Source organism: Lampetra planeri, unplaced genomic scaffold (genome assembly GCF_965212315.1).
Source record: "Lampetra planeri unplaced genomic scaffold, kcLamPlan1.2.h2 scaffold_763, whole genome shotgun sequence".
In the NCBI taxonomy this organism is placed as follows: domain Eukaryota; kingdom Metazoa; phylum Chordata; class Hyperoartia; order Petromyzontiformes; family Petromyzontidae; genus Lampetra; species Lampetra planeri.
In genome coordinates this window covers 2205-28974 of record NW_027615585.1, presented here as the reverse complement: position 1 = coordinate 28974, position 26770 = coordinate 2205, and the positions used below count along the sequence as shown (strand labels likewise).

General features: G+C 45.4%; 3 protein-coding genes across 3 annotated transcripts; 2 read left to right on the top strand and 1 right to left on the bottom strand.

Annotated features, from left to right (window-relative positions):
- Positions 1-1225: 1225 nt before the first annotated feature.
- Positions 1226-8497, bottom strand: LOC144741888 (bone morphogenetic protein 7-like). Its single transcript, XM_078624384.1, is given in 9 exon segments — positions 1226-1375; positions 1468-1578; positions 1660-1733; positions 1844-1955; positions 1957-2019; positions 2021-2046; positions 3060-3208; positions 4842-5031; positions 8101-8497. Coding segments are annotated over 9 exon segments (1272 nt in total).
- A 4111-nt stretch (positions 8498-12608) lies between these two features.
- Positions 12609-15606, top strand: LOC144741886 (mRNA export factor-like). Its single transcript, XM_078624382.1, is given in 12 exon segments — positions 12609-12698; positions 12795-12899; positions 13007-13049; positions 13052-13098; positions 13184-13270; positions 13349-13435; positions 13808-13879; positions 13982-14089; positions 14197-14303; positions 14459-14534; positions 14679-14873; positions 15517-15606. Coding segments are annotated over 12 exon segments (1107 nt in total).
- A 2569-nt stretch (positions 15607-18175) lies between these two features.
- On the top strand, positions 18176-25946 carry LOC144741887 (RNA-binding protein 38-like). Its single transcript, XM_078624383.1, is given in 5 exon segments — positions 18176-18388; positions 20063-20186; positions 20642-20696; positions 25605-25765; positions 25768-25946. Coding segments are annotated over 5 exon segments (732 nt in total).
- Positions 25947-26770: the final 824 nt, after the last annotated feature.

Here is a 26770-nt window from a genome sequence, read left to right as displayed (position 1 = left end):
AGTTGTGTATAATGTCCAGTTTTTCCAAGGATGTTTATGTCACTGATAATTCACCAGTTACCTTCTTACCCCATGATTTCGGTGTTAGCGTGTACACTGAATTTTTTGCAGTAAATTTACACAATAATACACATTTCCTGTTTTATAGAGGCGATTGTTGCCTAGAAATGATCAAGGATGCATCTCTGAAACGGGTGTGTTAGTACATTTTACAGCTGGTGGCCCCTCATCCAGTCACATAAGTGCAACTCATATTCCAAACATATTGTTTATTTCTTTGTCTGTAGACATAAGAGTAGAAAGTAAACAGCCCATATCCCTTCAGCCTCATTTCCACATCTGTGAGTTCTTACATCCAACATTTCATCTCACACGTTCAGGTGGTTGAAATCCAAATAAGCTCCCATAACCACAGTTCAGTGCAGGAGACGGTTCATAAGGAAGTGCATGTTTGCTCATGCACCTTAAAGCAAATGCATACATGGTCATAAGTTTCCGTGGTACCGTCGTTTGTCTCCGCTCACCACGCCTTTACAAGTCTTTTTGGCTTGATGGGAGGTTCAGAAGGTGGTTTGAATGACACTGAAAGGAGATCAACAAATCAAACCTGCTTTTCATTTTGATCATTTCAAATTAATCTTTTGAGTTATCGAAAGCTCTAAAGTTCTAAACAGACTCTCTTCCCCAGCTGGAACCCTGCTCTGACATCAGAAAACAGCTGCAATGGAAGTAATAGTGCAAAACTTGATGTCTGTCACATAAAGATTACGACCTGGCCTTTTGTACACCACTAAACTTTGCTTTGAGCTCTTTTATCTTCATCGGAACAGAAGTTCATCCAGCTGCTGGAATCCAGACAACAGCCGGGCTCCAACTGACAGACTGACAGCCACAACTGCATTGAAATACTGATATAACGCCCAAGTGACTTCACTCTGCTCTGCTTCCTTTTAGTGCACATGTATATGTCACACTAAATCAAAAAGAAAGATAAAATCTCTGGTTGTGTAACCATTTATTCTAATGGCTGGTTCATACAGGTGACCCCAGCTCAGGCGTTGGCAGGTTTCCGTCCGGTAACTGTGAGGTTTTTGGTATTCCTCACACCATGTCCTCGAGCTTGGCAGACGTACGTACGTGTGCAGGTGAATGAGGCATCAACGAGAACCCTTCTGAGGCAGGAGTTTCGAGTCAGTCCTCTGGAGCTCACACATGAGAGAGGTGCTCAGTGACACCCACAGGATCTGACCACCATGTTACGGTACTTCTTGAGGATGACGTTGGAGCTGTCATCGAAGTAGAGGACTGAGATGCCGTGAAGTTGTGTGGGAGCGCAGCAGGGCTTAGGTACTGTTCCTGGGTTGATAAAGTGCACCTGCGGTGAGAAAACATCAAGAATCAGTGGGCACAGTTGTAACAGAAAGTGACGTGCGGAAAAAGCAGCATTGTGAACTGATGGCCGCGTACCAGAGTTTGCACAATAGCGTGATTTGTGGCGTTCATGTAGGAGTTGAGAGGAAAGGCACACTCGCCCTCGCAGTAGTACGCTGCATAGCCCTCGGGTGCAATGATCCAGTCCTGAAAATAAAACACATATCACCAGTTTATAATCACATTTGAAATTAGACATGAAATAGAAATCAATGTTCTGTATTATACCTGCCAACCCAAATCTCGGAAACTGACATACAGCTCGTGCTTCTTACAGCCTTGTTTAGAGAAGCCCAGATTACCTGGAGCGGACATACAAACACACAAATACTAAGTATAAATACTAGGTGTAATGAGTATGAGCATCAGTTGGCCGGGGCCGGATCGATGAAATCCAAAGGGGGTCAGACACCTGTTGCAGCCTCCACGGCCTTCATGGCATCATAAGGAGTCCTCTGAGGTTTGGAGCGGTTGGACTGCCGCCCCTTGTGGCCATTGGCAGAGCGAGTGTTGCGCACCTCGTCTGGCTTTGAAAAAGGCGACCATGAAGGGTTGTTTTTGCTGTGTTCCTCCGTCCGTCAGCAGACCCCGCCAGCCGAGGGTTCCGCCTCTGACCTGCAGAGGGAGACAACAAACAATGAGGCATCGGCACGAGTCCACTTTGATGTATTCTGTCACATTTGATCCTTCTGCCAGACGTGCAACCAAGACATATGGGTCTTGTCCACAACACGGTTCCAGCTCGGCTCAACTCGTCACGGCTTACCCGGATTTTTTTCCATCTCCGCTGGTGATCATACCTGGTACTTTTTTTGTACCACTTATTTAGAGGTTCCAAGCGAGTCGAGCTGGTACTAAATGTGACGTCACAGAGTGCCGGCCTCTGATTGGTCACTACAGACAGAGGGCCGGCGGCGGCAGTTTGACCGACGATAGCGATTCTCTTCTTTATCAAACGCATGAGCGTTTTTGTGATTTTTGTGCGGTTGTTTGGCTGGAAGGTTTTGTTATAAGAGTTGGACGGAGACGGATGGAGAGACCACAGCACGGCGGGGAGAGCCGTGTCTGCGAACGTGTCCTGCTCCGTCTCTTTTCTCTCGCTCGGTCTGTTACAAAAAAAGCCAAAACAGTGGCAACTGTAATCCATCTCCGCCATGTCCTGCATTGTTTATGTGTTTGTGTCACGGTAAAAAACGCTGTCGCAGTGCTGGGACGTCAGCACCCACATCGAGGAGGTACTGAATTGTAATGGAAAAAGCACCTGAATAGAACCAAAGCAAGTAGAGCTGGAACTGTGTAGTGAAAAAACTGCATTAGCTGATAGGTGGATAGATGAATATCCCCTAGAGAAAATTCTGGCATTCCAGCATCAAAGACAATGTAATAGCAAAAGGTTTACATATAAAAAAATAAAAAAAGGAAATACGAAAGAATACAACAATAACAGGATTATGGAAGGCATCATGTACCGGTACATGTCTCAGAGAACAGAAAGTGTCTGTTAAAGGAGAAAAAATTACAGCGATTTCACACATATTATATCTAAGAACACATGTGTGCTATCAGTGAATAATAGATTAGATTAGAATAGATTAATAATGTGATGTTGATGCAGGGCAATGACTGACCCTGACTGTCCTCCAGGATCAGATGCAGGCCGAGGTTCTGCTCAGGGTCAACCACCCAAAGGTTACTGGTGGCGGTGAGGTCGAAGAGGAGCCAGCCCTCCTCTGCAGCCCACACCTCACGCTGGTCCAGCAGCAGCAGCTCCACCTCACTGCAGGAAGTTCATTTCAGGTTAGAGACGTGACACTCCAGCCGACATGTGTCTACAAAACACGATCGTTGCACAACACAATCGAATGAAATAAGAAAATGCAATGATGAAATGTGAACGGGCTCATATAATCTTGTTTTTAGGTTTGCCATCTGTAAATTATCTGCAAAAATATTAATACATACGCAACACATGTCTGATCCTACAATATCTACAATGCATTTCATTATTTGGGTTCTCATATTTGTGTGACTTTACCTCGCAGCCCTTTCTGACCTCAGTGTTTTTATATTCACCCAACAATGTGACAGAAAATAAGACAAAAAGGCAGCCATGAAATTTTATGACTACACAGCGGAATGCAACCACTGAGCCAAGTCAGACATCGAACCCTAGTCAGACGCAGAAAATAAAGAATGAAATAAATACAACTGCAGTACAGACCTGTTAGCAAACTCTGGACAAATATGTAGCACAAACACACACTGTATCTTATGTATATTAGCACTGGAGCACTGTCACGCACGCAGTATCACATATAAGGAAAAGGAATATTAGTTCTGTAACATAGTCAAGGAGACAATAGGTGACAATTTGCTTCATCAAAAAGAAATGCTACAGCATAAAAAATGTCAAGTGATCTCCAAGCAAACTGCTTGAAGGGGACCAGAAGGAAAATCCTACACCGACGGGAGTCATTCAAAGGCTGCCGTCGCAGACAATAGCTTTGTTTACAGGTCAGGCAGACGTCTTGTCCCGACGCCTGCTCGTCTGTGCCGGGTTCCTTTATGCATCTGTGAATGACAATGGCGTCGCCTTCAACAACATCGTCAGCCCAGTCGTCACCACTGGAGGACTTATACGGCCTGAATGTGAAGCTTCTAGGCCCACAGGAGATACTGGGTCCTCAAAAAAAATTTGATTTCACTGTTAATTTTTATACACAGATTCATCCTTAAACACATAAATACTATTTTACTTTAGGGCGACACGGTAGTAAAGAGAAGGTGTCAGGTTTGATTGCATCCTCTCCCCGTGCCTGTGTGGGCTCTCTTCGGGTACTCCGGCTTCCTCCCACCTCCAAAAGCATGCTGGGGTTGTGAATGTGTGTGTGAATTGGTCGTGGAGGGGTGTGAAGGGCCCAGGGTGTACCCTGACGTTCGCCCGTTGACAGCTGGGATCTGCTCCAGCACAAGTAAGGAGTAAGTGGAGTAAAGTGTTTTCATGAAGCAGGAAAGAGTTGAAACCAAAAGCGGGTCTGAAGGAAGAACTAGTGAAGAACTAGTGAGGCTGTGCTGTCCCAGGTCTCCTGGGACACGTCCCTCACGGTTTCTGTAGGTGACGCGAATGTCTATGTAAACACCTCCGTCCCTGACGCAAACGTCAGCAGAAATATCCTCTGGGTCAGTGCAGTAACCACCTTGAATTCACCAGAGAACACACTGACGCATCAAATGTTTCAACCCGCACTATTTTTTTCAATCATATGTAAAACTTAATTAAATGGAGTTTTGCTGGAGCTGAGTATCAAACGGTTGTTGCCGATGTCAACATCAAGGACTCTGGACTCTAGCTGCTCACAAGTTTGATGTTGGATTAGAGTTGTTTCTCTGAAAAACAAAGACACACAAACCTGTTGGAATGGACCTGCAGGACCTGGTAGATGCTGACCCTGAATGTCTCGTTCTCGTAGCGTTCCTGGATGAAATCCTTGTAGATCCTGAACTCTGCCGCTGTGACTGCCTCTCCGTCTGGGATACGGGATAGGTCAAACCTGAACTCCCGATGGTGCTGCTGGTACATCAGATCCTGATTTTGGTCAACTTTTGGAAAAAGAAATGGGCAAAGATTTGTTTGAATAAATTTGATTGAAGCTACTTCGGAGACACAGCTCAGTTGATGAAACTGATTAATGGCTTATTGTTTTCAGCCCAGCTGACACACAGGCGGTAAAATTAGACCTCTGACCTTTGAAGGGAGCAAAACAGCTGTGAGATGGTAAACCAGTGCGCACTGCAAGACTGCAGCTGAATCAAACAATTCTCTGATGTGTGTCCGTCTCTGATGTGTGGCTGAGCCATCATGTTGGTGCACGTCGCTTACGTAAAACATCTGCCATATGTGCCAACTAATATGGCACCAAGACCCCAAAAAAAAAAAAAAAAACACTTGTGTGCTCAGTTTAGCTCCATGTTTAAACTGCACATGTGTGCTGACCACAAGAAAAGAAGCGTGGCAGCACTGCCCGGAAAACCACAGCAGCCAGGGAGCTGTTTCAAACACACGCAAATATCCAAATGCATCCACGCCATCCACCTCGTTGATCACTCTGCCGTGTACGTCTGTCCGCTGACGTCATTCTGGTCACCGAGGGTTTGTCTTGAGCCAAAGGAAGCTCCTCCAGAGCTCCCTTAGCATGTTTTTATTTTTTTTATGAAGAGGAAGATGAAGATGTGAGTGCTGGTCTTTGGTAAAGGATGCACAGAAACGACTGGCCTCTTTGAACACATCCTGTGCGCTGGCGTACACCATGATATCATTAGAGCGCCACCCCACCAGACACACACACACACACACATAAGCAATACATGTAGGTCTAGGAGGCACAGGTATGATTATAATACAGTAAAAATAAAAACACATTTTAATTATGTGATTTGGATTTGGATTTCAAATAAAAACTCATTTTAATGTTAGAAGTAGTACTAACAAAGTACTGAGAACCAATGAGGCAACTGAACACTGCTGTCAAATCTGTCTGGAGGATTATTGTTGCAAAAACGTTCAAAAAGTTCATTTCGCAGGAACAATTTTGCGGCGGGTTTGGCAGGTTTCACAGTGTTGACTGCCACCCGCTTTGCTTCCAAAAACACTTCTAATGACACAAAAACCCACCCGCTGCATTCTGAACCCTGCTAGTCATTCGTTTGACCGCAATTAGATGCTGGAGGCGAACAGGGGGTATTTTTATGAAAGCAGTAATTGCTTGTAAGGACTCGGCGTGTTTACGTTAGGGACCATTAGCTGGGCAGATCAGACCTCAGATATGCAAACTCCCCACTGGGAGGCATTTCAACACTTCGGATTGCTCCTGACACTGTGGCCACATAGCCACTATTAACCTGTTGCAATCTTAACTTTTTTCTTTGGTGCATATCAAAGTGGGTGGTATTTAGACGTCCAACTGGGGAATTCAGCCTGATTAAAGTTGGACGTAACACGATAACTCCAGTGAACATTTTATGCCCATTCACATCCGTTTATGTCGGCATATGATGACAGGTTTGACAGTTTTGTAGAAACCCTAAGCTGCTTGCTGGCAGATTAACAGAATTAGCAAAAGGGCCTTAGCTAAACAAATACATCTGTGGAATATAACACCTCATCTGATTGTTTGTAGAGACTGAACATACACACACTTAAGTCTAAGTGGGTTACAAATACTACTGGAGCTTCTGGTTCAGATGGATTATTTTACACATGGAGAGTAAATAATGAAAAGGTTAATGAGATTTTCGGGGGCTCTAAAGAAATTCTCAGCGTGATCCTCATGCGTCTTTCACATCAGCTTAGTGGGACCAAACGATTTCTTCTCAAAAACACAATGCTGCTGCTGTTTCCAGCGACACAGTCTCCATCCAGACACTAGATGAGAACTTTTTTTTTTTTTAAATAAAACCTATTTCCCTGCTGGATTATTTGGGGAAAACATACAGTTGAATGACAGTGATCAGCTTCGCATCTGCAGCCTTGTATGCACATTTGTATAACGTGCGTGTGTGTGTGTATGGAGGAGGGGGGTTTACAAGCTCTTTCACTGATGATTAGTGACTAAAAGAGGGTTCGGGGAGCTCTTCCGAACTGGAGCACATAAATCTGAAATAGTATGAGCGTCATCCACCTGCAGGACGAACCAGGCTGCACAGAGTCTCTGCAGCAGTGCCTCGATAAACGGGAAGCTGAGGACTCTGCAGGAGAAATACCACAATCCTATTTTGTTTTCTTCTTCTTTTAAAAATCAAGAGCTGGAACCACATGAATCTGCTATGAATTTGGAGGGACCAAGTTTCCAGATCTCATTAGTGAAAGACATTTAATACTTCACAGCTGAGAGCATAAAATTTGATGTTATGCAAATTCTGAGAAATGTTTTGGATTAACTATGAGCTGTTTTTTTTTTGTTTTTTTTTTTTCAAAAAGCTCAATCTCAGTGGCATACAAACCAGCTGGCCGGGTTTTGAAGACATATCTGAGGTGGATAAACTTCATCTCCTCATGACTGAACTCTAACCCTCCTCCAGGCATCCGGGGGAAAGACAAACTGCTTTTGCAATAATAGTGGGTAAAAGCCACAGGCACCATGTCGTCTATGGTTTCACCACAATGACACTGATGCTGCGGATGGATCTCCACAGGAACTAGAGGCAGGATTTACCATTTATAAATTCAATGATGTCTGATTGGTCCCCGACCTCTGACCTCTGCAATGAACAATGAACACACACACACACACACCTGCTTGGGAGAGACACCTTTAACAAAATCTTCCATCACACCTGACAGTCCCCAGTTTCATCTGAAGAAAGTGTCCCTAAAGCCACACACACACACACACACACACATACACACCATTTATCTTCTAATAATACTGTACAGTACTTTGTGTTATTTTATACTATTGTGCAGCTGCTGCTGTTGGAACTTGAATTTCCTGGGGGGATTTTCACAATGGATCATTAAAAATCTACTGACACGCACGCACACTGACAATAAATTGATGAACAGATGTGACCATTAGAAAGTGATCTTTGCGTCAATCTGTGATGGGATCACGACATCGCAATCTAACCTTTGATTGACACCAAGTGTTTGGTGAAAAAGTCAGAACCTACCGAGGTTGGCGAAGCTCATCACCATATCTGCGTCATCCAGGAAGCGGCCGTCCTGTGGGGTGACCACCGGGGACTCCTGTGTGGGCAGGAGGTGCTTGTAGCTGGAGTAGCCCGTGGGCTCCGGGTGCGCATAGATGGTGTTGTACAGATCCAACATGAACATCGGGGCAGCAGCGTCGTGTTTGGGGTGGACGTGCGGCCGCGGGCGGCGCGGCAGCCCGAGGATGGAGAGGATCTCCCGCTGCATCTCCCTGCGCTCCTGGCTGCGCAGGCGCCTCTGGATGAAGCTGGAGCGCACCTCGTTGTCGGAGAAGTTGGAGAAAGCGACATGCGTGGCCGAGGCGCAGGAACTCCACACCCATGGGAGAAGAAGCGTCATCAAGGCGTTTGTCACCATGTTGGGCAGAAGTTCCATGGAGATGTGGTGCGTTCACGAGCCTTCTGCTGGACCTAGAACATCCTCCTGTGGTGAAGTGGTGGGCTCTTCTTGGGAAAGTTTCTCTATAAGACGTTCTGTCAGGGGAGGGGCAGTGTGTGTGTGTGTGTCTGTGTGTTGAGGGCGGGGGGTGAGGGGGGCATTGAAAAGAGTGCACCTCTCTGTCTCGGTAATGGGTGGGTGTGGACTGCTCAAAGTGTTGTCTCTTATTAGCACCTCTTCTCTTTTTCGGCCTCCAACATCAATCGCCTTTTCTTCAGAGCCAGAAACCAACTATCAGTGTATTTCGTTTGCTACAAATGGAAAAACTCCAACCCTCTCCTAAATTCAAGAGGAAAAAAAGGGGGAAAGCCTCTAATCCCCTCTTCATCTTTGAACTCCATAAACTCCCAGGCCCACCCTAATTATTAAGGGGTTTGAGGGTGATCAGCAGCAGTGGCTCAGGCACATGAAGGGACACGCCGATGAATCCCACAACAATGTGCAAAGCATTTACTGGGCCTGCTGTAATAGGGGTTAATGGGTGTTGGTGGGCGTGATGAATGACAAAGGACAAATCCAGCTTTCAGGTAAAAGATTACACGTGGGCCATTTAGGTTGAGGACAGAAGTAATTGGATCAGAACACTCAAAGCAAGAGCTTCATGTGTCTTTGTCTTCTGGCCTCATCTTTGGTTTGACCGAATTCAAATCGAGAGCAGACGGATGAAGCAGATGCACTGTGTGACTCATCGCAGCACCTCCTGAAAGCTCAAGAGGAGGCCTCTCTCTGCTCCGAACATCTGTAAACCTTTCAAAGTCCGTAATAATTAATGGCCACATGAAATAGTTGAAAGCAGTTTTGTTCAACAAAACCTTTCCTGGTTGGATGTCAACAGGCTGTGTCACTGACTGTCCCTCCCACCATGGCTTCAGCTCATCATATCTACTAAAGGGTCTTTATTCAGGCGTTTGTCGAGTTCCTGCACATATAGGATTGAAGGGAAAAGTAGGTAAGTAGGTAAAACGTCAAAGTAAAATGTCAACAGCAGTTGTGCAATGAGGACTGTTTAAAAAATGCTAGAGTTTGAACATGAACAATTTCCACACAGGGACCGTTTTTGATTCTGATCAGGCTCTTCAAGTGAAATGTAAAAATTGATATTTAAAATACATACATAAATATGTTCGCTGTTGGGGAACGTTAATTCACAACTATATTGTGTCATGTAACTGAAAACACTGAACATGCACACAAACAAATTCTATGAAAATTACATGTAGGCATTCCAGAAGCTAGCCCTCTATCAGTAAATTATTTATCTATTGCAATCAGGCAATATACACAAACATGTACATCTGTTTAAAAGCACTACAAAAAGGAAAAGAGCAGTCTCATCACTGAGCACATGTAAGACATTATCTGACATTTATATAATATATACATATTTAATTAGTCATTGTATATTAATAGGAATTAATTCATTCTAAGCCCTGGGGGTTAGAATTTTGACGAAAAACTGGGGAAAAATTGTTGATCATTTTTGGGTCGGATAGATAGTTACTTTATTTTATCTCCCGAGAAAAATTGACATAAATACGGTATCTATCGAACTAAAAATCAGCAAGTTATCTACATAATACATTAGATCATGATAACAGATCATTATTCATCCCTTTGGAGTTCCCGCAGGAAAGTGATGAATCAGAGAACTCTACATTTCCCTGCACCCACGAAAGACAGATGGTAACGCAGGTATGTTGCCGAAATCACGGGTCTTTCAAAGTGTTCAGGCGCGCCTCCCCTAGGGGGCGCCAGAGGACTTCCGGAGAAGCGCAGCGTGGGCAAAATTAAACCTGGAAACCTGGAAAGGTGGAAACTTGGGTTGTGGGCGGAGGGGGTGTACCTGAAGTGACAGAGGACAGAGTGTCTGATGTGAGATCACAGAGGAAGTAGAGACTGATGATTCAGGTCTGAGCTTTCATCGGTGGGTCCTGACGATGCTCCGCTGCCAGTGAAAAGGTGGTAAAAGTGGTAGAGGATGATCTGCATTATTAGCAAGACATAACACTTTCCATCCTCGAAACAACTGCCAGTGCTCATCAAAGACACTGACTTATTCTTCCCACTAAAACAGAAGTGAGTACAATAAGATTGGCGTCGTGGAAAGAGTTTACGGACGATGTTGTGAGATTTGAAAAGCAGCGCTGTTCACGGTGATGATAAAAGTGTCTGACTGACGCTGATGCGTTCATTATTATTTATTAGTTCATTTGAGGAATTGCATAAGTAGGCCTGAAAATGTATCATTTTGTTGAACTGAGGTTAGTGCTAGTGTTGAGTCTGTTTTCAATTTAGAACGGGGAGATCATTTCAAGTGTGGCCCACAATGTAAGGATGAGAGAACTTTTTTTTTAATCTGTTGAAAAGAAGTGAAGATATTTAATTTAAAAAAAACGTAATATTTAACACACAGTTGTTCACATGAAAAAAATGTTAAACCATAAACAAGTATGTTAAAATGTGTAAGGAGATTAAGAAGAAATCAAGATGTTTATACATTTATTGTTGGGGGGCAGCGCAGTGAATGCACGTCAGTCGTATCGTCTAATTCGCAAGCAGTCCAGTGATGGCTGAATTAGACTCTGTTAATTCAACATCTGTCTCAACATCGTGCGTAAACTCTTTCAATGACGACCTCTTCCAGGGGAGGCTCACTCTCCCACCCTCTGTCCTAACCAATTTAGTGAATAGGACATGATTAGCAGTGGCCAGATAGCCAGGTAACCTTTTTCAATGAGTCCAATATTGCCAAAATATTACCAAAATAAAAGCACCATGTAAGAAATACTCACCCATCACCAGAGAAACATTACGTTAAGTGATTAGTGAATCAGTTTGCATCATTAACTTCCATATCTCAACAGGATACATATGAAGCATTGTCCAGAATAAAAGACTTGACATAAAAGAAAGTGTACATATCTGTCTTCATTTGGGCGAGACTCAGCAGATGGATGAATGTTTAGTGTATTTGCAGAGGTGAAAGTCTAATTAACACACACACACACACACACACACACACACACACACACACACACACACACACACACACACACACACACAAAACAAAATACCAATGTTCCTGCATGGACACAGTTGAAAATACCTGTCTTGCGCCTGGTTGAAATGACGTGACGCTCAGGCTAATGCGCGTCATCAAAATAACACATCCCATAGTGACCAGGATGACTTTCGTTAAAATGCTCTTGTATCATTACAATAGTTCATCGGAACACCGGAACATCGATTTCAACATTTAAAATTGTGTTTAGGATCCCACAGTATGAAACAAGTGAAGCTGCAGACTGCCTCCAAGCGGCGAGTCTTCAAATTGCGCGCTGTTGCTGGTGATGACGTCATAAAACAGCGACATTTCTAGAAATCAGCGCCACATTCTTCCTGTGCTATAGTATTGCTGCATTTACCGGGACAAAGCCACTGTTAATTCAGGAAGTAAACTAATTCAGGGTATGTACGTGAACATACTTGGATTTGTCAACATTAACCGTTGCAGTTTACACATGGGGTTTGATATTTTTACTGGCACAGGTCTCAGCCATATTGCATGGTACCAAAATGTATCTAGCTAACGTTAGCCATAGTTTACCGTGACCGGATGTATTGGTTAAATTAATGACATTATTCCACAGATAGAGGCACCTAAAATTAATAAAACAACTTTAATTCTTTATTTAATTCTGAATTTAGCACCACAACTGACGTCCGTTAGTTTGTGCGTTAAGGTTAGCTAACGTTCGTAAAGCGACCCACCCGTTCTGTCATGGTCCTTTGGTCCCATCCGACCTGTTGGATACACATTAGATGTACGCGTTTAATATTGTCATTGGTGTGATTGTTTTCCATACATCCTGCCAATAACAAAGTAATGTATTGTTGTCCAGTGTAACGCATGGCACACCCAGTTCTGTAGCATCTGTCAGTGGTAGCGAACTATGTCAGCAATATTTGCGAATTAAACGTCAGTCTTCTTTTTCCTTTTACTCTCAGGAATAAGTGTAATGCACCAGCCATGAGTATATTTGGTACAAACTCCGGCTTTGGGACAGGGGGCACTAGTGTCTTTGGAGGTGCTACGACAGACAGCCACAATCCAATGAAGGTAAAGTATATACCTCATACATAAATACATATGACAAAAGAATTGTACACTACTGTTACGAACTTCATTGTTGTTGTTGTTGTTGTTGTTTTACAGGATGTCGAGGTGACTTCACCACCAGATGATAGCATCAGCTGTCTGGCTTTCAGCCCACCCACCATGCCCGGGAATTTCCTCATTGGCGGGTCATGGGCTAATGATGTAAGTGTTTTTGTGTTTTTATTCTGAAAAAAATGATAGTAGTATGTTTTGAGCCGCTTTTAGGGCCTAAAGATAGCATACATGACTCTGATACCATCTGATCTCAGGTTCGGTGCTGGGAGGTACAGGACAATGGACAAACAGTTCCAAAGCCCAACAGATGCACACAGGCCCTGTGCTTGATGCATGCTGGAGCGATGTAAGTCTCACCATTCAGTGTAATTAGTTTTGCACAGGTAGGTCTTGTAAGTCACGATTAACGTGATGTGCTCCTTTTATTCCAGGATGGAAGTAAAGTGTTCACTGCTTCATGTGACAAGACAGCCAAGATGTGGGATCTGAACAGTAATCAAGCGATGCAGATTGCACAGGTATACTGAGAAATGCTGGCTCAAATAATAACAAATAATTATTTTACATGTATGTTCTTATGGTTTTTTTTTTCACAGCATGATGGTCCAATCAAATCAATCCACTGGATCAAAGCCCCCAACTACAGCTGTATCATGACTGGAAGTTGGGACAAAACACTGAAGGTAGCACAAAGTGGTTAACGCATCTGTTAGTGCCTGAAAACACAGTGCCTCCAATGCATGGAGCTAAAATCGCCACAGTAATTTCAAATTTGGTCATTTAAAATTCAAATCATCTGCATCTTTGACCTTGCTAATGATTTAAACCTTTAATTGTTGTCTGTCCTCATTGCATCATTATATAAATACATTGAATTAATTTTCTTAATTTTTCCAAATTTTCACTGCGTTGCAGACTCAACTTAGGTTTAAAACGTTATTCTGCTGATCAGTGTCCACCAGCCAGAGACTTACATGAACAATGGCTATAATTACATAATGTATCTGGCGGTTTTCTTTTAATAAAAAATGTCTTTTTCTGATCTTTCTCTCCAGTTCTGGGATACCCGCTCACCCAATCCAATGATGTCTCTGCAGATGCCAGAGAGATCATACTGCGCAGATGTCGTAAGACAATAACATGTATTCTAATCCTCATCGGCTAGATTGTCAGCGTAGTAAAGATGCTTTCCTTTGCGTATGTATTTGTGGACCTTTCTTACTCTGTAGGTGTACCCCATGGCGGTGGTTGCAACAGCTGAGAGGGGCCTGATAGTTTACCAGCTAGAGAACCAGCCCTCTGAATTCCGCAGAATAGAATCTCCTCTTAAACACCAGGTACACAGACCTTCCCTTTAATTTTCATCTAAACACAGTGCCTTTTTTCAAACAATGATATTTGTATTTTTCTCTTTATTTATTACTCTTCTAATTTTTGTCTCTAGCACCGCTGTGTTGCTATATTCAAGGACAAACAGAACAAGCCTACAGGCTTTGCACTGGGAAGCATTGAGGGACGAGTTGCTATCCATTACATTAACCCTCCAAACCCGTGAGTGGCAACAGTTTCTTACAACTGAATGAATATTTTGCTTTTCAGATACCTCTGCTATCATTGTGTTTTTATAACCGAATGCTTTACTCTCTTCCTGTCTGACGCGTGAAGCACGATACGACAATTTGACATGAATGTGTTATCCCCAACAGAGCCAAAGACAACTTCACCTTCAAGTGCCACAGGTCCAATGGAACCAATACAACCACTCCACAGGACATCTACGCTGTAAGAGTTTCTGCTTTGAAGGCTCCATGGCTTGAGGCCAATTTGTGAAAGGATGCTAATACTGAATAATCACAGAAGAGTTCGATTTCTGACGTCCCTTTGTCTGACAGCAAGAACTCTCCTGTTCCCGTTTTCTTCCAACAGGTTAACGCCATCTCCTTCCATCCTGTCCACGGCACTCTGGCCACCGTGGGCTCAGATGGCCGCTTCAGCTTCTGGGACAAAGACGCCCGCACCAAGTTGAAGACCTCGGAGCAGCTTGACCAGCCCATTACAGCCTGTTGTTTCAACCACAATGGCAACATCTTTGCGTATGCCTCCAGTTACGACTGGTCAAAGGTATGTGATGTAAAGGCTGTACTCATGCTGTGAGCGGGTGTTAGCTTCTTACAGTATATTGACCCCGTCCTTTATAAACGGTACAAAAACATGTTTTGTTATCAGTACGTGCAGGAGGATTTTATTAAGAGCTGCATCTCTTGTGTTGCGTCTATATGCATTTCCAACAGGTACCATGCAAAAAAAGGTTAAAATATTCACATTCACAATCCTACGTGTGTTTTAAAATATAGTCATTATCCACATCACTACTTACACTCACACAATGTAATATAAACCAGTAAAACAGCCCTGCTGCTCATTCTGTTAATAAGGTTAATGTTTTTATTGAGCTTGAAGTTTTGAGTGTTTTTTTGAGCTGAAGATCAGTATGCTCAAAGATGTTTGTATTTCTTTGGAGAAGAGTGCAGAACTTGTCAGTATATTGCACTCCAGCACAACAGCACAAAATCAATATCAGCTCACATAGTTCACATCCCTTCAGGATGGGTCTTATTTAACCAATAAGGATTTAGATAAATGGTTTCTAGTATTCATATCAACACTGTGGATTTCAGTGCTCTGTGTGCACACTTGTCCTCTCTGGCTTTAATCGATACTTGTGCTCCAGTGTAGTTACTGACTGAGACTGTAAATCCCTCAGGGCCATGAGTACTACAACCCCCAGAAAAAGAACTACATCTTCCTGAGGAACGCTGCAGAAGAGCTCAAGCCTCGCAACAAGAAATGGTGAGAGAAAGGCGCCCAATGCCTGTAAGCCTGGAGACCATGGTCGCCGGATGGGGCTTCACTTCCTGAATGCACTTGTGACTGTCACTGGGCTCTTCAGAGCACCCCGAGGTCCCTGTGGACGTGGGCGTTGAATAGTGACTTAGTACTTGGACGAGTAGTGAACTCGGCTTGCGTGCTTTCTGCTGCAGTGGTGTGTACTAGCTCCCTTTGCAGGACTTTTTGGGGGATGACTCCTGCTGATTTTCTGTCGCATTGTCCCTTTAAAGATGTATTAGAAGTATTGAGGAGTGTTCTGAATGATATAACAATCTATTTCATAACCTATTTGCTAAATTATAGGGAGAAGAAAATGCAAATAATCAGAATTTATTGATTATGACATATTATTGAGAGCAATATTAGAATTGACACTGTACTGTTTATCCTGTCCAAGAGAGGATGCTATTTCTGAAATAAATAAACAAAAGAAAATCTGTTCCTGTTGACTGACTGCTCCCCCCCCTGTCTTTAGATTCACCATGCCAAGGCACATCTCTTTTGGACAAATGCGGAAGACCTGCTGCTTTAATGTGTGTATACGCTCAAGACAGTCTCCATCCTTTTGGCAAACACCTGGACCAATGCCACGGTGCTGCGTTTTGTGCACGGACCAACCCGAGGGGCCAACCTGACCTGGCACTGATGGCAGCTGCATGACAATTGGTCTTAGAAGTCGTCATGAAAGGGCAGGGGCTTCATTTGTCATTTGTATTGATCTGGATTCTTTTCTCATAATGTCTCAAACTCCTTTGTTTGTTTTTTTTTAAAGCTTTCCAAAGACTTCTGTTTCGATCTGCTGTTTCTCTGTGGTTTAGCTCCATTAATGAAACTTGGATGTAAAATAAATAAGGAAGATTTGAACATGTTTATTCCGAATTGAGCGAGAGGTACATTGAGTTGGTTGTATGAACGTTTGTTAGGGATTTTCACAATTGTATTGTGCATGTAAACACTTGACCACTATCTCATATCTCAGCTGTAGAAGTCTTCATGTGGGACCCTGATGGTAAAATGACTCAATCAAAAAGATAAAGTTACAACATCTGGATCACAATGGCTCCTCCTGTGTTTTAATCCAAGATAACCAGCAGGTGGAGTGTTTTATCTTTCAGGGTTTTAAAGATAATCCAGCAGCTGCATTGCCAATAGAGCTCAGTTCAGAGAGTAGAGCAGGATAAATGACATCAAAGTGGGACGATGACTTTCTTCATTCAGGCTGTCTTGTTAACAGGGACACACAGCTGGAAACGGGGATTTATCAACAGGATATGAATGAGGCTTCCTGGTCGCAACAAAGGCCACGTGTGAAAAGTGAACCAGTTCATAGAGCAAAAGGTGTGAATTAAATGCCCGTTTATTGAGGTCATTAGAGTGTCACCTTCCTGTCAGCCTGACCCTTAGTACTTAGCAGTGTAACTCCAAGGCACCGAGGGCGGGAAGGCTTTCTGCTGCCACAGTTAACCGGCTCCTCTCGTACAAGAGGCCCGCTGGTCCCACGTCTCTACACCTCTTTCCTTTGGTGTTTATTCCAGACGTGGCCCCTCACCCCAGTGCTGTGAACCACAGAGTCCAATCTACAGAGACGCTGGATCCAGTTCTTTGACATCCTGGAAGTACTGAGATTGACTCCTGTTTTAGAGGCGAGGTACTACTCCCTCCACCCACTGTGAAAATAGAAATGACAATAACATATATAACAACCTATTTAAAAAAAAACATCTTAGAAATGTCGCACCTTTGACCAGACACAAAGATCAGCTTTTATCATAAGATGAAAGGAGGAAACCTGCTTTGACAGTCCAAAAAATCATTTCATACAATTTTTTGTGACATCTGAGGCCGATATTGCATTTTTTAAGTTAAAATGTTGAACAGTTTCGAAACGTGCATGCAAATATAAAGAGGTTTAGTTTATTTATATCAACACGTGGTGGGTTTTGTTTCATTCCGCTTTAACGAACTCCATTTGTCCATTGTTGCACTCTGTCCGCTGTATTTCTCTCAAACACAGCTGCTTTTTTTTCATATCGAGAGAGAGCACTTCCTCGTCTTAGCACAATAAACCATGTTTTGTAATGGTTTTTTTTGGGGGGGGGGGTGCGTGGGGGGTGCGTACAGTACGAGTCTCTGTCGTAAAAGGACAAAAGCAGGTGCAGCTGAGCGTAGGAGCGGACTGACCAATAGCAGGAGCCCACTGTCACAAAGTTGGCAGCGGATCACCGCGCTGATTGGCCAGGAGTTGAGTGTGGGCGGGGCCGTGTCCATGGGATATAAAACCTTTCCGGCACATTCGTTGGTTAAGTACTGGCAACGGAGCAACCACCTCACACGACACCGGAGCCGGATGTGAGACTTGTTGACACTAACAGGTGCTGGAACTCGTTCAGAAGAGACAAACTACGGTATTTCGAGACGCGTTTCTTTTTTTTTTTTTCTTTTTTTTTACCTCCCAGCGAGTGTTTGACTGATGCCAGGTTGTTGTTAAGCGCTGTTATTATTGTTAGCGCGCCGCTGGTCTCTCGGGTTCACCAATGCTCCTGCATCAGTACATGAACGGAGCCCTGGAAGCCATGCATCCCTCACCGATTCAGAAAGACACTACTTTTACCAAGATCTTTGTCGGCGGGCTGCCTTATCACACGAACGACGCTTCTCTGAGAAAATACTTCGAGGCCTTTGGAGACATTGACGAAGCTGTGGTGATAACCGACAGACAAACCGGCAAATCCCGAGGATACGGCTTTGTGAGTAGCACAGTATGAAATACTGATATTTACCTGCAACTATACTGAACTTCACTGAAAAACAATTCCAGTCAGTGTTACCACAGTTCTTATTTCCGAGTGTATATGATTATGTCAAAGTGCATTGAAGCTCGTCACTTTTTTTCCCCCCTCGCCTGGCTGCTTGTTATTTTAGCTTAATAAGGATGAGTGATCCCTAAAGTTGATGGGTAACTAAGACGATTATATTTCCACATATGTCAACCCCCAGAGAAGTCCCCCTCAGTCCCCCTCAGCAGCCTGGCTTGTGGCTGACAGTCTTGCAACGCTTTATATGGTTATTGTGGAGCAGCCAGGAGTTTGACCTTGTACACCCTGCCCTCCATTGTCATGGAAGGAAGCACACAATTTACATCAGCAGCAAATGCTGGCTGCTGGAGAAGGACTCAACAACGGCTCCGCATATTATTGGATTTCCACATGGATCCTACCATTTTTGAGCGTGTTGACAAAGCAGCCACAGAGTGTAATTAGTCCTAAACCAAGTTGTGACCACACACACACTAACTCTGCTGTCCCCAGTGTGGAATGATAAAAGTTCTGGTGGGTACACAAATCTTAATTTGATCTTTGGAAACAAATGCATTTAGTCACTTTAATGAAAAAAGAAAAAAAAACCCTCTTGAAGTTTCCCAGTCCCCACTAATAGGTGACTTATCCTGTTCCAGGCAGATAAAGCCAGTCATTCTCCCTCTGACGCGAAGAACAGAAGCTCCACAAGAAATGCAAATATTTACTAGAACCTTGAAAAGACACATCGGCACTAATGCAGTGTCAGGCCAAAGAAGGAATGGAAAACTGTTGTGTATGTGTGTTTATTTCTGCAGGCAGCACTGTAAGACAATTGGTCAGTGTTTACACATAAGCTCGCTATCCAAGGAAAACGGCCCTACGAGTTCCGTGGGTAAAACGGTTGAGTATTGAGGCCGGAGTTTCAGGTTTAACAGGCTCAGAGCGATGAGGGTGCTGCCACACACAACGGCAGTGATGAGTGCTTCATACCGTCAGCACAAGAGATCCTGCTAATTCTGTCTGAGGTAGCTGGGTGGGGGTGGGGGGGGTTGCCCCAAAGCTGAGCTCACCTTTTATCTAAATACACTCCAGAGGTGGATTAGCAGGAACCCCCCCACCACCACCACCACCCACACATACACCTCCCAAAACACACACACACTCTTCAGTGTAAACAAAGTTCTGTCCCACCGGTCCTGGAGTGGGGGCCTCGTTGTGGAGCCCTGCACTATGAAGAGCCCTACTGCTGTTGAAAATGTCCTGGTGCGCCTGGTCCACACAACAAGGTGACTGAACCCACTGAGTTGGCAGAACATGGCAGTCAAACAGAAGGACTTGTCTAATGCCAGGAGGGAGAGAGGAGGGGTGGACTAACACAAGCTCCTTAATATTTTGTCCCTAATTGGATAAGCTCCTTGTTCCTCTACCTACATCCATATTTCAGGAGGTGTGCCCAGGAGGTGTTTTTCAGTGAAATATGACCTCTTGTTGTGTCTTATTCCAACACAAGTTGATGTGGCTGGAACCCAGGAACCAACGCCACTATTAATGTAGAACCTCAGGGTCTTTGGTTTCTTGTGTCTTCCTGTGAGAACCTGCTGACGGGTGAGCCTCTTTCACCAGGTGACAATGACAGACCGAGGAGCAGCAGAGAGAGCCTGCAAGGATCCCAACCCCATCATTGATGGCAGGAAGGCTAATGTTAACCTGGCCTATCTGGGGGCTAAGCCCCGCAGCATACAGACAGGTAGGTGACTTGTTTTTTGATTTTTATTTGTCAAATCACTCTGTTTAACTAAGCAGATATTGAAGCATAATATGCATTTACCCGTCACAAACAAGCAGAACTGTGAGCAGGTGTTCTTGGGCTCAAACACCCGATATAACTCAAGAACTGAAATTGCGTTTGTGTGATTTATTACCAATTTAACTGCAGAAGCCTTGAGTATTCTCCTCACAAACCCCAGTCAGTACTGATGTAAATACGAGCGGGCATGTACTGTTTATTGTTTCATGCTTGCATACCAATCGCCATCATGGTTTCTACTGTTGCGTACTGCATATTTTCAAATGTTGTTCCAGCTCGTGGTAAGTTTGAAACAGACTCGCCGTCTGTCTCTCCATGCCCTCTGTCCATTGTTCTCCGGTCCTCCTCTGTAAATGCAAATGTGTGCGTCTGACAGCCGACCTCCTGTCTTCCAGGCATATCCATCGGAGTGCAGCCCATTCACCCAGCATTCATCCAGAGGCAGTATGGGTAAGTGAACGGGAGTGGGCGCTTGTCGTGTTCTCTTGTATTATTCTCTGTGCAAAGCCACAGGGCTACGATTTCCTTGACAAACGAGGCCCCTGGAAAGCACATGTCACTTTCTGGGTCCGCATGCAACACAGCAGAAGTAGTTTATTAACATGTTTGAGTTTTCTAGGCCAGGGAGATTGTTCGCATATCTGTGGTATTAGTGGCACATACCAGAGGTGAATGTGTGACTCACTCGTTAGCTTCTGTCAGGAGCCCGTTGACTCGTGTACCTGCCCTCAGTGAGCTGTGACAGCGAGACGACGCTGAGGAAGTGGTTCTGTTGTCGAGGAGCTATGGTCTGCTTCACAGCTTATGAACATTCCCCTGCAGTAATGTCTGTGAAAGGCTTGTGACGGGTCCTCAGCGAAAGTCAGGCACAATAGTTGCAGCATCACGGCTCATATCAGGTGTGACTATCAAGCCTAGTCAGCTGGTGTAAAGCTTCTGTCGCCATGGTTCCCATCCACGAAGGGACGTGGCTCTCCTCTGTTTGGTGACCACCGCTGTCTGTGCCGGTCACATCGCCTGATCCTGTAATGCCTGGTCCAAAATGGTAATTTATTAACTACAAATTAGCAGAAGAGCATGAATGCTTGCGACGTATCCTAGCGACACAAAGTGCAGTGAAATGTGTGATTCATCATTTAAAATGGATGACAAGGAGTAGAGCTGTATGTTATGAGTTAGTTGGCTTTCACATCTGTCCAGATGTCTTCAGCAGTCGTCAGCCATCAAGGCTTTCTGTGCCACACTGAACATAATGTACTCTTTAATCAGTCAATCTTCCTATGTGAGTGTCAGTGTGAGTGACTCCTGCCCGTATCTGATCCCAGATTTCAACACTGGCCTTTCTCCATGGCTGAATTGGCCACATAGATGTACTGTGGATGTCTCATATCCAATATGAGTTGTAAATATAGTGCTGAAGAGCTTCCTCATGGAGATCCCAGGGTATCTGCAGCGACGCGGTCAAAGTGAAAACACCAACTACTGTGTGTGTATCCCATTAGGTGGCTGGTCAGTGACTGTTCAGACTGTGAATGTCCCCTCTTGCTCCAAGACCTCAAAGTCCCTCCTGTGTTAGTGCTCCTGCTGCCATAGTAATCATTGATGGTACAAAAAAAACAACCCTCAGGGTTTGAAATATGGAGCGCGGTGGTGCTTTGAGCCATGCTGCTGACAGGTGCTGGCTCCTATTTCAGCCCCGTACACCCCCATAATCTCCCATGACCAGCACCCTAGAGACAGTGAGGGGCTCACGCAGCACCTGTCCGCCTCCCTCTGTGTATTGTCAGTGGCGGGTGACAGACGCAGGCCACTTTTAAGATGTAGAGCTACAAGTGGCTTTTCTTTCAGCCTCTCTTCGCCGCCCCCCCCCACCCCAAACCCCTTGACAACATATGGTGTGAGGACGTGGTCTGGAGCGCTGCATGGAGCGCCGCTGTTCTTGGTTTGGACTTACTGCTGTTATGTGTTTGTATGAAGTAAAAAGCGGTGGTCAGCAGATGCTTTGGACTGTGAGGGCCAGAGGGGGGGGTCACTGAGGTCAGCCGTGTTGTTTTGATGGTGGGGAGGGGAGACGTTGTCAGCCCAGACGCGTCCCTGTGTCAAACTTACCCCTTTCCTTCCTTCGAGCTGGCTCTTACTTCACTTTGTCACTCACCTCGCTCCACTCGTAGCTTGTCAGATGTAGACACTGAAAACTGACACCTCAGTGTCACTGGGGGGTGGGCCAGGGGATTAAAGGCATGATTGTCGGGGGCTGATGTTTAATGAAGCGGTGCGCTCCGAGAAAGCAAAGCACGCCTTTTTAACAGGTGTCAAAAACAAACGATTCACAAGGCTCTGAAACACAAGGGCCGACGATTGTTAGGTGTTGAATCCCCCCCCCCCCACGTCCTCTTTTCACACGTCGTGTTGCAGTGAGTCATGTGCTGAAGGTCATTTGTGTTATCATGCAGAAATATTTCACTGCTCAGTGTGATAACACCTCAGCCCCATGCATGAGCTCATAAAGTGGTCCCCATCAGTCCTCCTGTTTGCAGCGGTGTGGACATTCGGTCGTTGTGTTTTGCTGGCGTCTCCCTCACATCTCAGCCTTCCAGCCGCAGAGTGACATGATGTCAGACTCAAAAACAGCCCGAGTGTCAGCATAAAACCAGCTGACCTGTTGGGCACGGTCCCCCGCCACTGTCTAATAATCCACTTGGCATCTGCCATGTCTGCTCGCCACGGTCCCTTTTAGATAGAAGCAGAAAATAAAACCTCTTCAGTTAACACCAGAGATGTGCTACTGGAGCATCTCGTCTGCTGATTGACTCGGCTCAGGTTTACGTCATGAACTCTGTCACGTCAGTTATAAGGCTAGATCAAGTCACTGGCCTGTGAGAGGAGTCCTGCTCATTATACATGATGTTATGAATGCACACAGCCCACAGCAAGTGTGTGTGTGTGTGTGTGTGTGTGTGTGTGTGTGTGTGTGTGTGTGTGTGTGTGTGTGTGTGTGTGTGTGTGTGTGTGTGTGTGTGTGTGTGTGTGTGTGTGTGTGTGTGTGTGCGTGTGCGTGTGCGTGTGCGTGTGCGTGTGCGTGTGCGTGTGCGTGTGCGTGTGCGCGCGTGCGCGTGTGCGCGTGTGCGCGTGTGTGCGTGGGTGCGCGTGTGCGCGTGTGCGCGTGTGCGCGTTGTGCGCGTGTGTGCGTGTGCGCGTGTGTGCGTGCGTGCGCACTCGTGAGTTCACCCTCAGTTACTGGGTGAAATATCTGGGGGCTGTTCCAGAAAGCAGGTTTAGTGTGTTATAAGTGGTACTTTTATTGTGTTGTTACAAAAAAAATGGAAAAAAATGGTTCATCTGGAAATGAGATAAAACTCTTAAGTTGCTGATAAACTGAATTGAGACATATTTAAAGACATTTGATTTGAGTCCTGTCAGTTTACATGAAATCGAATTTAAAAATCATCCTTTTTTTCATTTCAGGATGAACAAACCTGCTTTTTGAACAGCTTCTGAGTCCCCTCTTTGCTTTAAAACCTTTTAGAAGTGTGGAAACAGGACAGAAGGGACTGGTTCCTGCTCCTGTCATTTGATATTATCATATAATAGGTAATAGTGTTGGGTTTTTTCCCCTTATTTCACTCTTGCACCTGTCTGATGTTTAACAGAGGACGTAAACGGGCCGTTGACTCAGTGATACAACTGGACCTTCATGGTTTTCTCTGACAATAATCAGTACCCTCCTCCTGTTCTGCCCTGACTTGCTGACCGCTGCCAGCTGACCAGCGCGCCAGCGGAGGATCAGAAGATGCCCTCAGTACAGGACTAGTCCCGAGGAGGTTCTCTGACACAAAATGTCTGGCCACATGCCCTCTGCCCCCACCCCCGTCCCCTTCAGCCAGCCTCTCTGCAAGGTGCCAGTGATGGCTTGAGAGTGCAGTGCGGTGTGCTGTGACGGACTGGAGTGCCTTGTTTTTAATCTTCTCTCCTTTGTGTGTGAGTGATATGAAGTGAAGAGGTTCTGCTGATTGTGGTGTGACTTTCCCTATTAAGGCATGGTTGGGGTTTGCAGTGGTTACCGGTGTGTGGGTGGTGTGGGGGGCGGTTGGAGAAGGTGGGTTGAGAGTGTGTCGGTGGGGGGGGGGGGGTGGTGACATCCCTTTCATGCATGCTTCCATCTTCTGCTGTGCACTGTAAAAAATTCAAAATCTTACTAAGAATCTTTATTTCTACTGGTCAAAATGTCTCATTTCTACTTAAAAAACTCTTTTCACTTAAAATAAGACACATGAACCTGACATGAACCTTGTTTCTAGACAATCTTGACTTTACTTTTGTAAACAGTTGAAAAAGATTGCTTTTTCTTTTTGTTAAGTGAAAATTAAATTGAAACAAGTTACTTTTTCAGGCAATGTCTTATTTTAAGTGTAACAAGATTCTCTTTTGATTAGAAACGAGACAATTTGATAAGAAATAAGTCCAATTTTCAATTCCGATTTAGAGTTTTTGCAGTGTGTTGATTTCATGGCTGCCTCTCATTACTGGTCCAGTGCTTCAGAGGGGAGGAGGCGTCAATGAAAGGAGAGTTTGATGTCGTATCAGCACTGAGATGCAGCTGAAGACTGTAAATCAACATGACGTTTGTTGTGACTCTCCTCTCTTTGTCTTGGGGTGTGTGCCTGTGGATGTTTTCCCCCAAACTGTAATGTCAAGGGTAAATGCTCTCAGAAAAGTCATTGTTACATCACCCTTTGTAGCGGGGGGGGGGGGTCTACTCTACTCTGCAGCCACCATCCCTCCCTCTTGAGAACAAATTCAGGGGAGATACATCCTGAGTAAAAATACTCTTCTAAAATCCTCCCTCTGCTCCCTGATTGGAGACCCACCCCCCCCCCCCCCCCCCCCCCGCCCCCCCATAGGACACAGCCTGGCACCAGTCCTGATGAGTTCCCTTGCCACCATGACCTCCCTCAGCTTGCATCGTCCCTGACGGTAGTCTGTGAGATGCAGGAGGCTCCACCTTTGGCAGCCCCCCCCCCCACACTCTGCACACCGTGTGTTTGTGTGATTGTAAGCAGCAAATGAGGAGCAGCAGCTGTTAAAACACTGCCGATGCCTGAGCGTGAAACCCTGCCAGTAACGGCTGACGTGTCCATTCACCCTGGGCTCCAACCCAGCAGGTTGGGTCGGTTTTAAACCGACGGGGCTGAGTCACCTTCACCTCCTAACCTCCTCTGCCTCTGTTGGGAAGGGGTGAGCTCGCTGAGTTCCGAACCCTCGACGGTTCATTTGAAACACACTCGCCCAATGGTATCCAGTTGCTCCAGCCCCCCTAACACCCCCCCCTTCCCCCATTTTGTCTTTGTGTGTGTGCAGGTTGGCCCAGCCGTACATCTACCCACAAGCCTTTATGCAGCCCAGCCTGGTGCTGCCCACTCAGGTGTCCTCCTCCGTCAGCAGCAGCCCCTACATGGACTACAGCGCCGCCTACACCCAGTACGCCCAGGCCGCCTTTGAGCAGCAGTATCCATACGCGGCGTCCCAGCTGGCTTCCTGGGTTACAGCTACGCCACCAGCCCCACAGCCACCGCCGGCCCGGCCGCCGCTGCCACGGCCCCGGCTGCCGTCCACGCCTCCCTCCCCTCGGCCGCCGGCCCGGGCCCGGCCTTCCTGCACTATGCTCCGCAGCAGCACATCCAGCCAGACCGCATGCAGTAAGAGCTGTGGAGGGAGCGGGTTGAGGGGGGGGGGCGGGGGGGAGCGGTATAGGTGCAGAAGGTGGGAAAGGTGGTCACAGGCCTTGATGGAGGACGGCAGAAGAAGGCCCCACGGGGGTGAACTTGCTTTTCGAGCAGGTGATTTCAGGAAGGGGAGGGACTGTTGCACTACACGATCAGGACGAACCCTTCGCTCACTGGGTTCAGGGTAAAGGTGTGTGAGGGAGTTCATGGAGGTTCACACCGGGAAGCTAAACAGCATGCAGCAGCAACATGGGATTGCTTCCACGGACTTCCAGAAGCTGACACTTCATTTTATTATTTTTATCGTCCTTTATTATTGTATTCATGTCATCATTTCTTGTTTGTATGCTATTATTATTATTACTATCATTATTATTATTATTATCATCGTCAATGTCATTCTGTTGTTTGGCTCCGTCAGTGGAAGCCTTGTGTGTCCGTGGTACGTCACATTTTGAGGGCTTTCTGGGACACGTACGATGCTCCAGAGGATCCGGTGCGTGTAGCGAGGAGACAGCTGCTGTAGGACACAGGGGGAAGGTGGAGATGAACAGAGACCGGGAGGCACGTGACCAGCCTGTCGTCGCATCGCCGCTCCATCTTTGTTCCCCCCCATGATGAACAATCCTCCAGCGGAAGAGATTTTGCCTCAAAAACGGACATGTTTCAAATAGACTAGACCTTCGGAGCTGCATTCGCTCCGATCTGCGTCAGGACTCTGACATTTTTTTTTTTATTCTTTTAATTAAAGAGGCCTTAATAAAAAAAAATAAAAAAAAAAAAACATTTTTGAATCTCCTG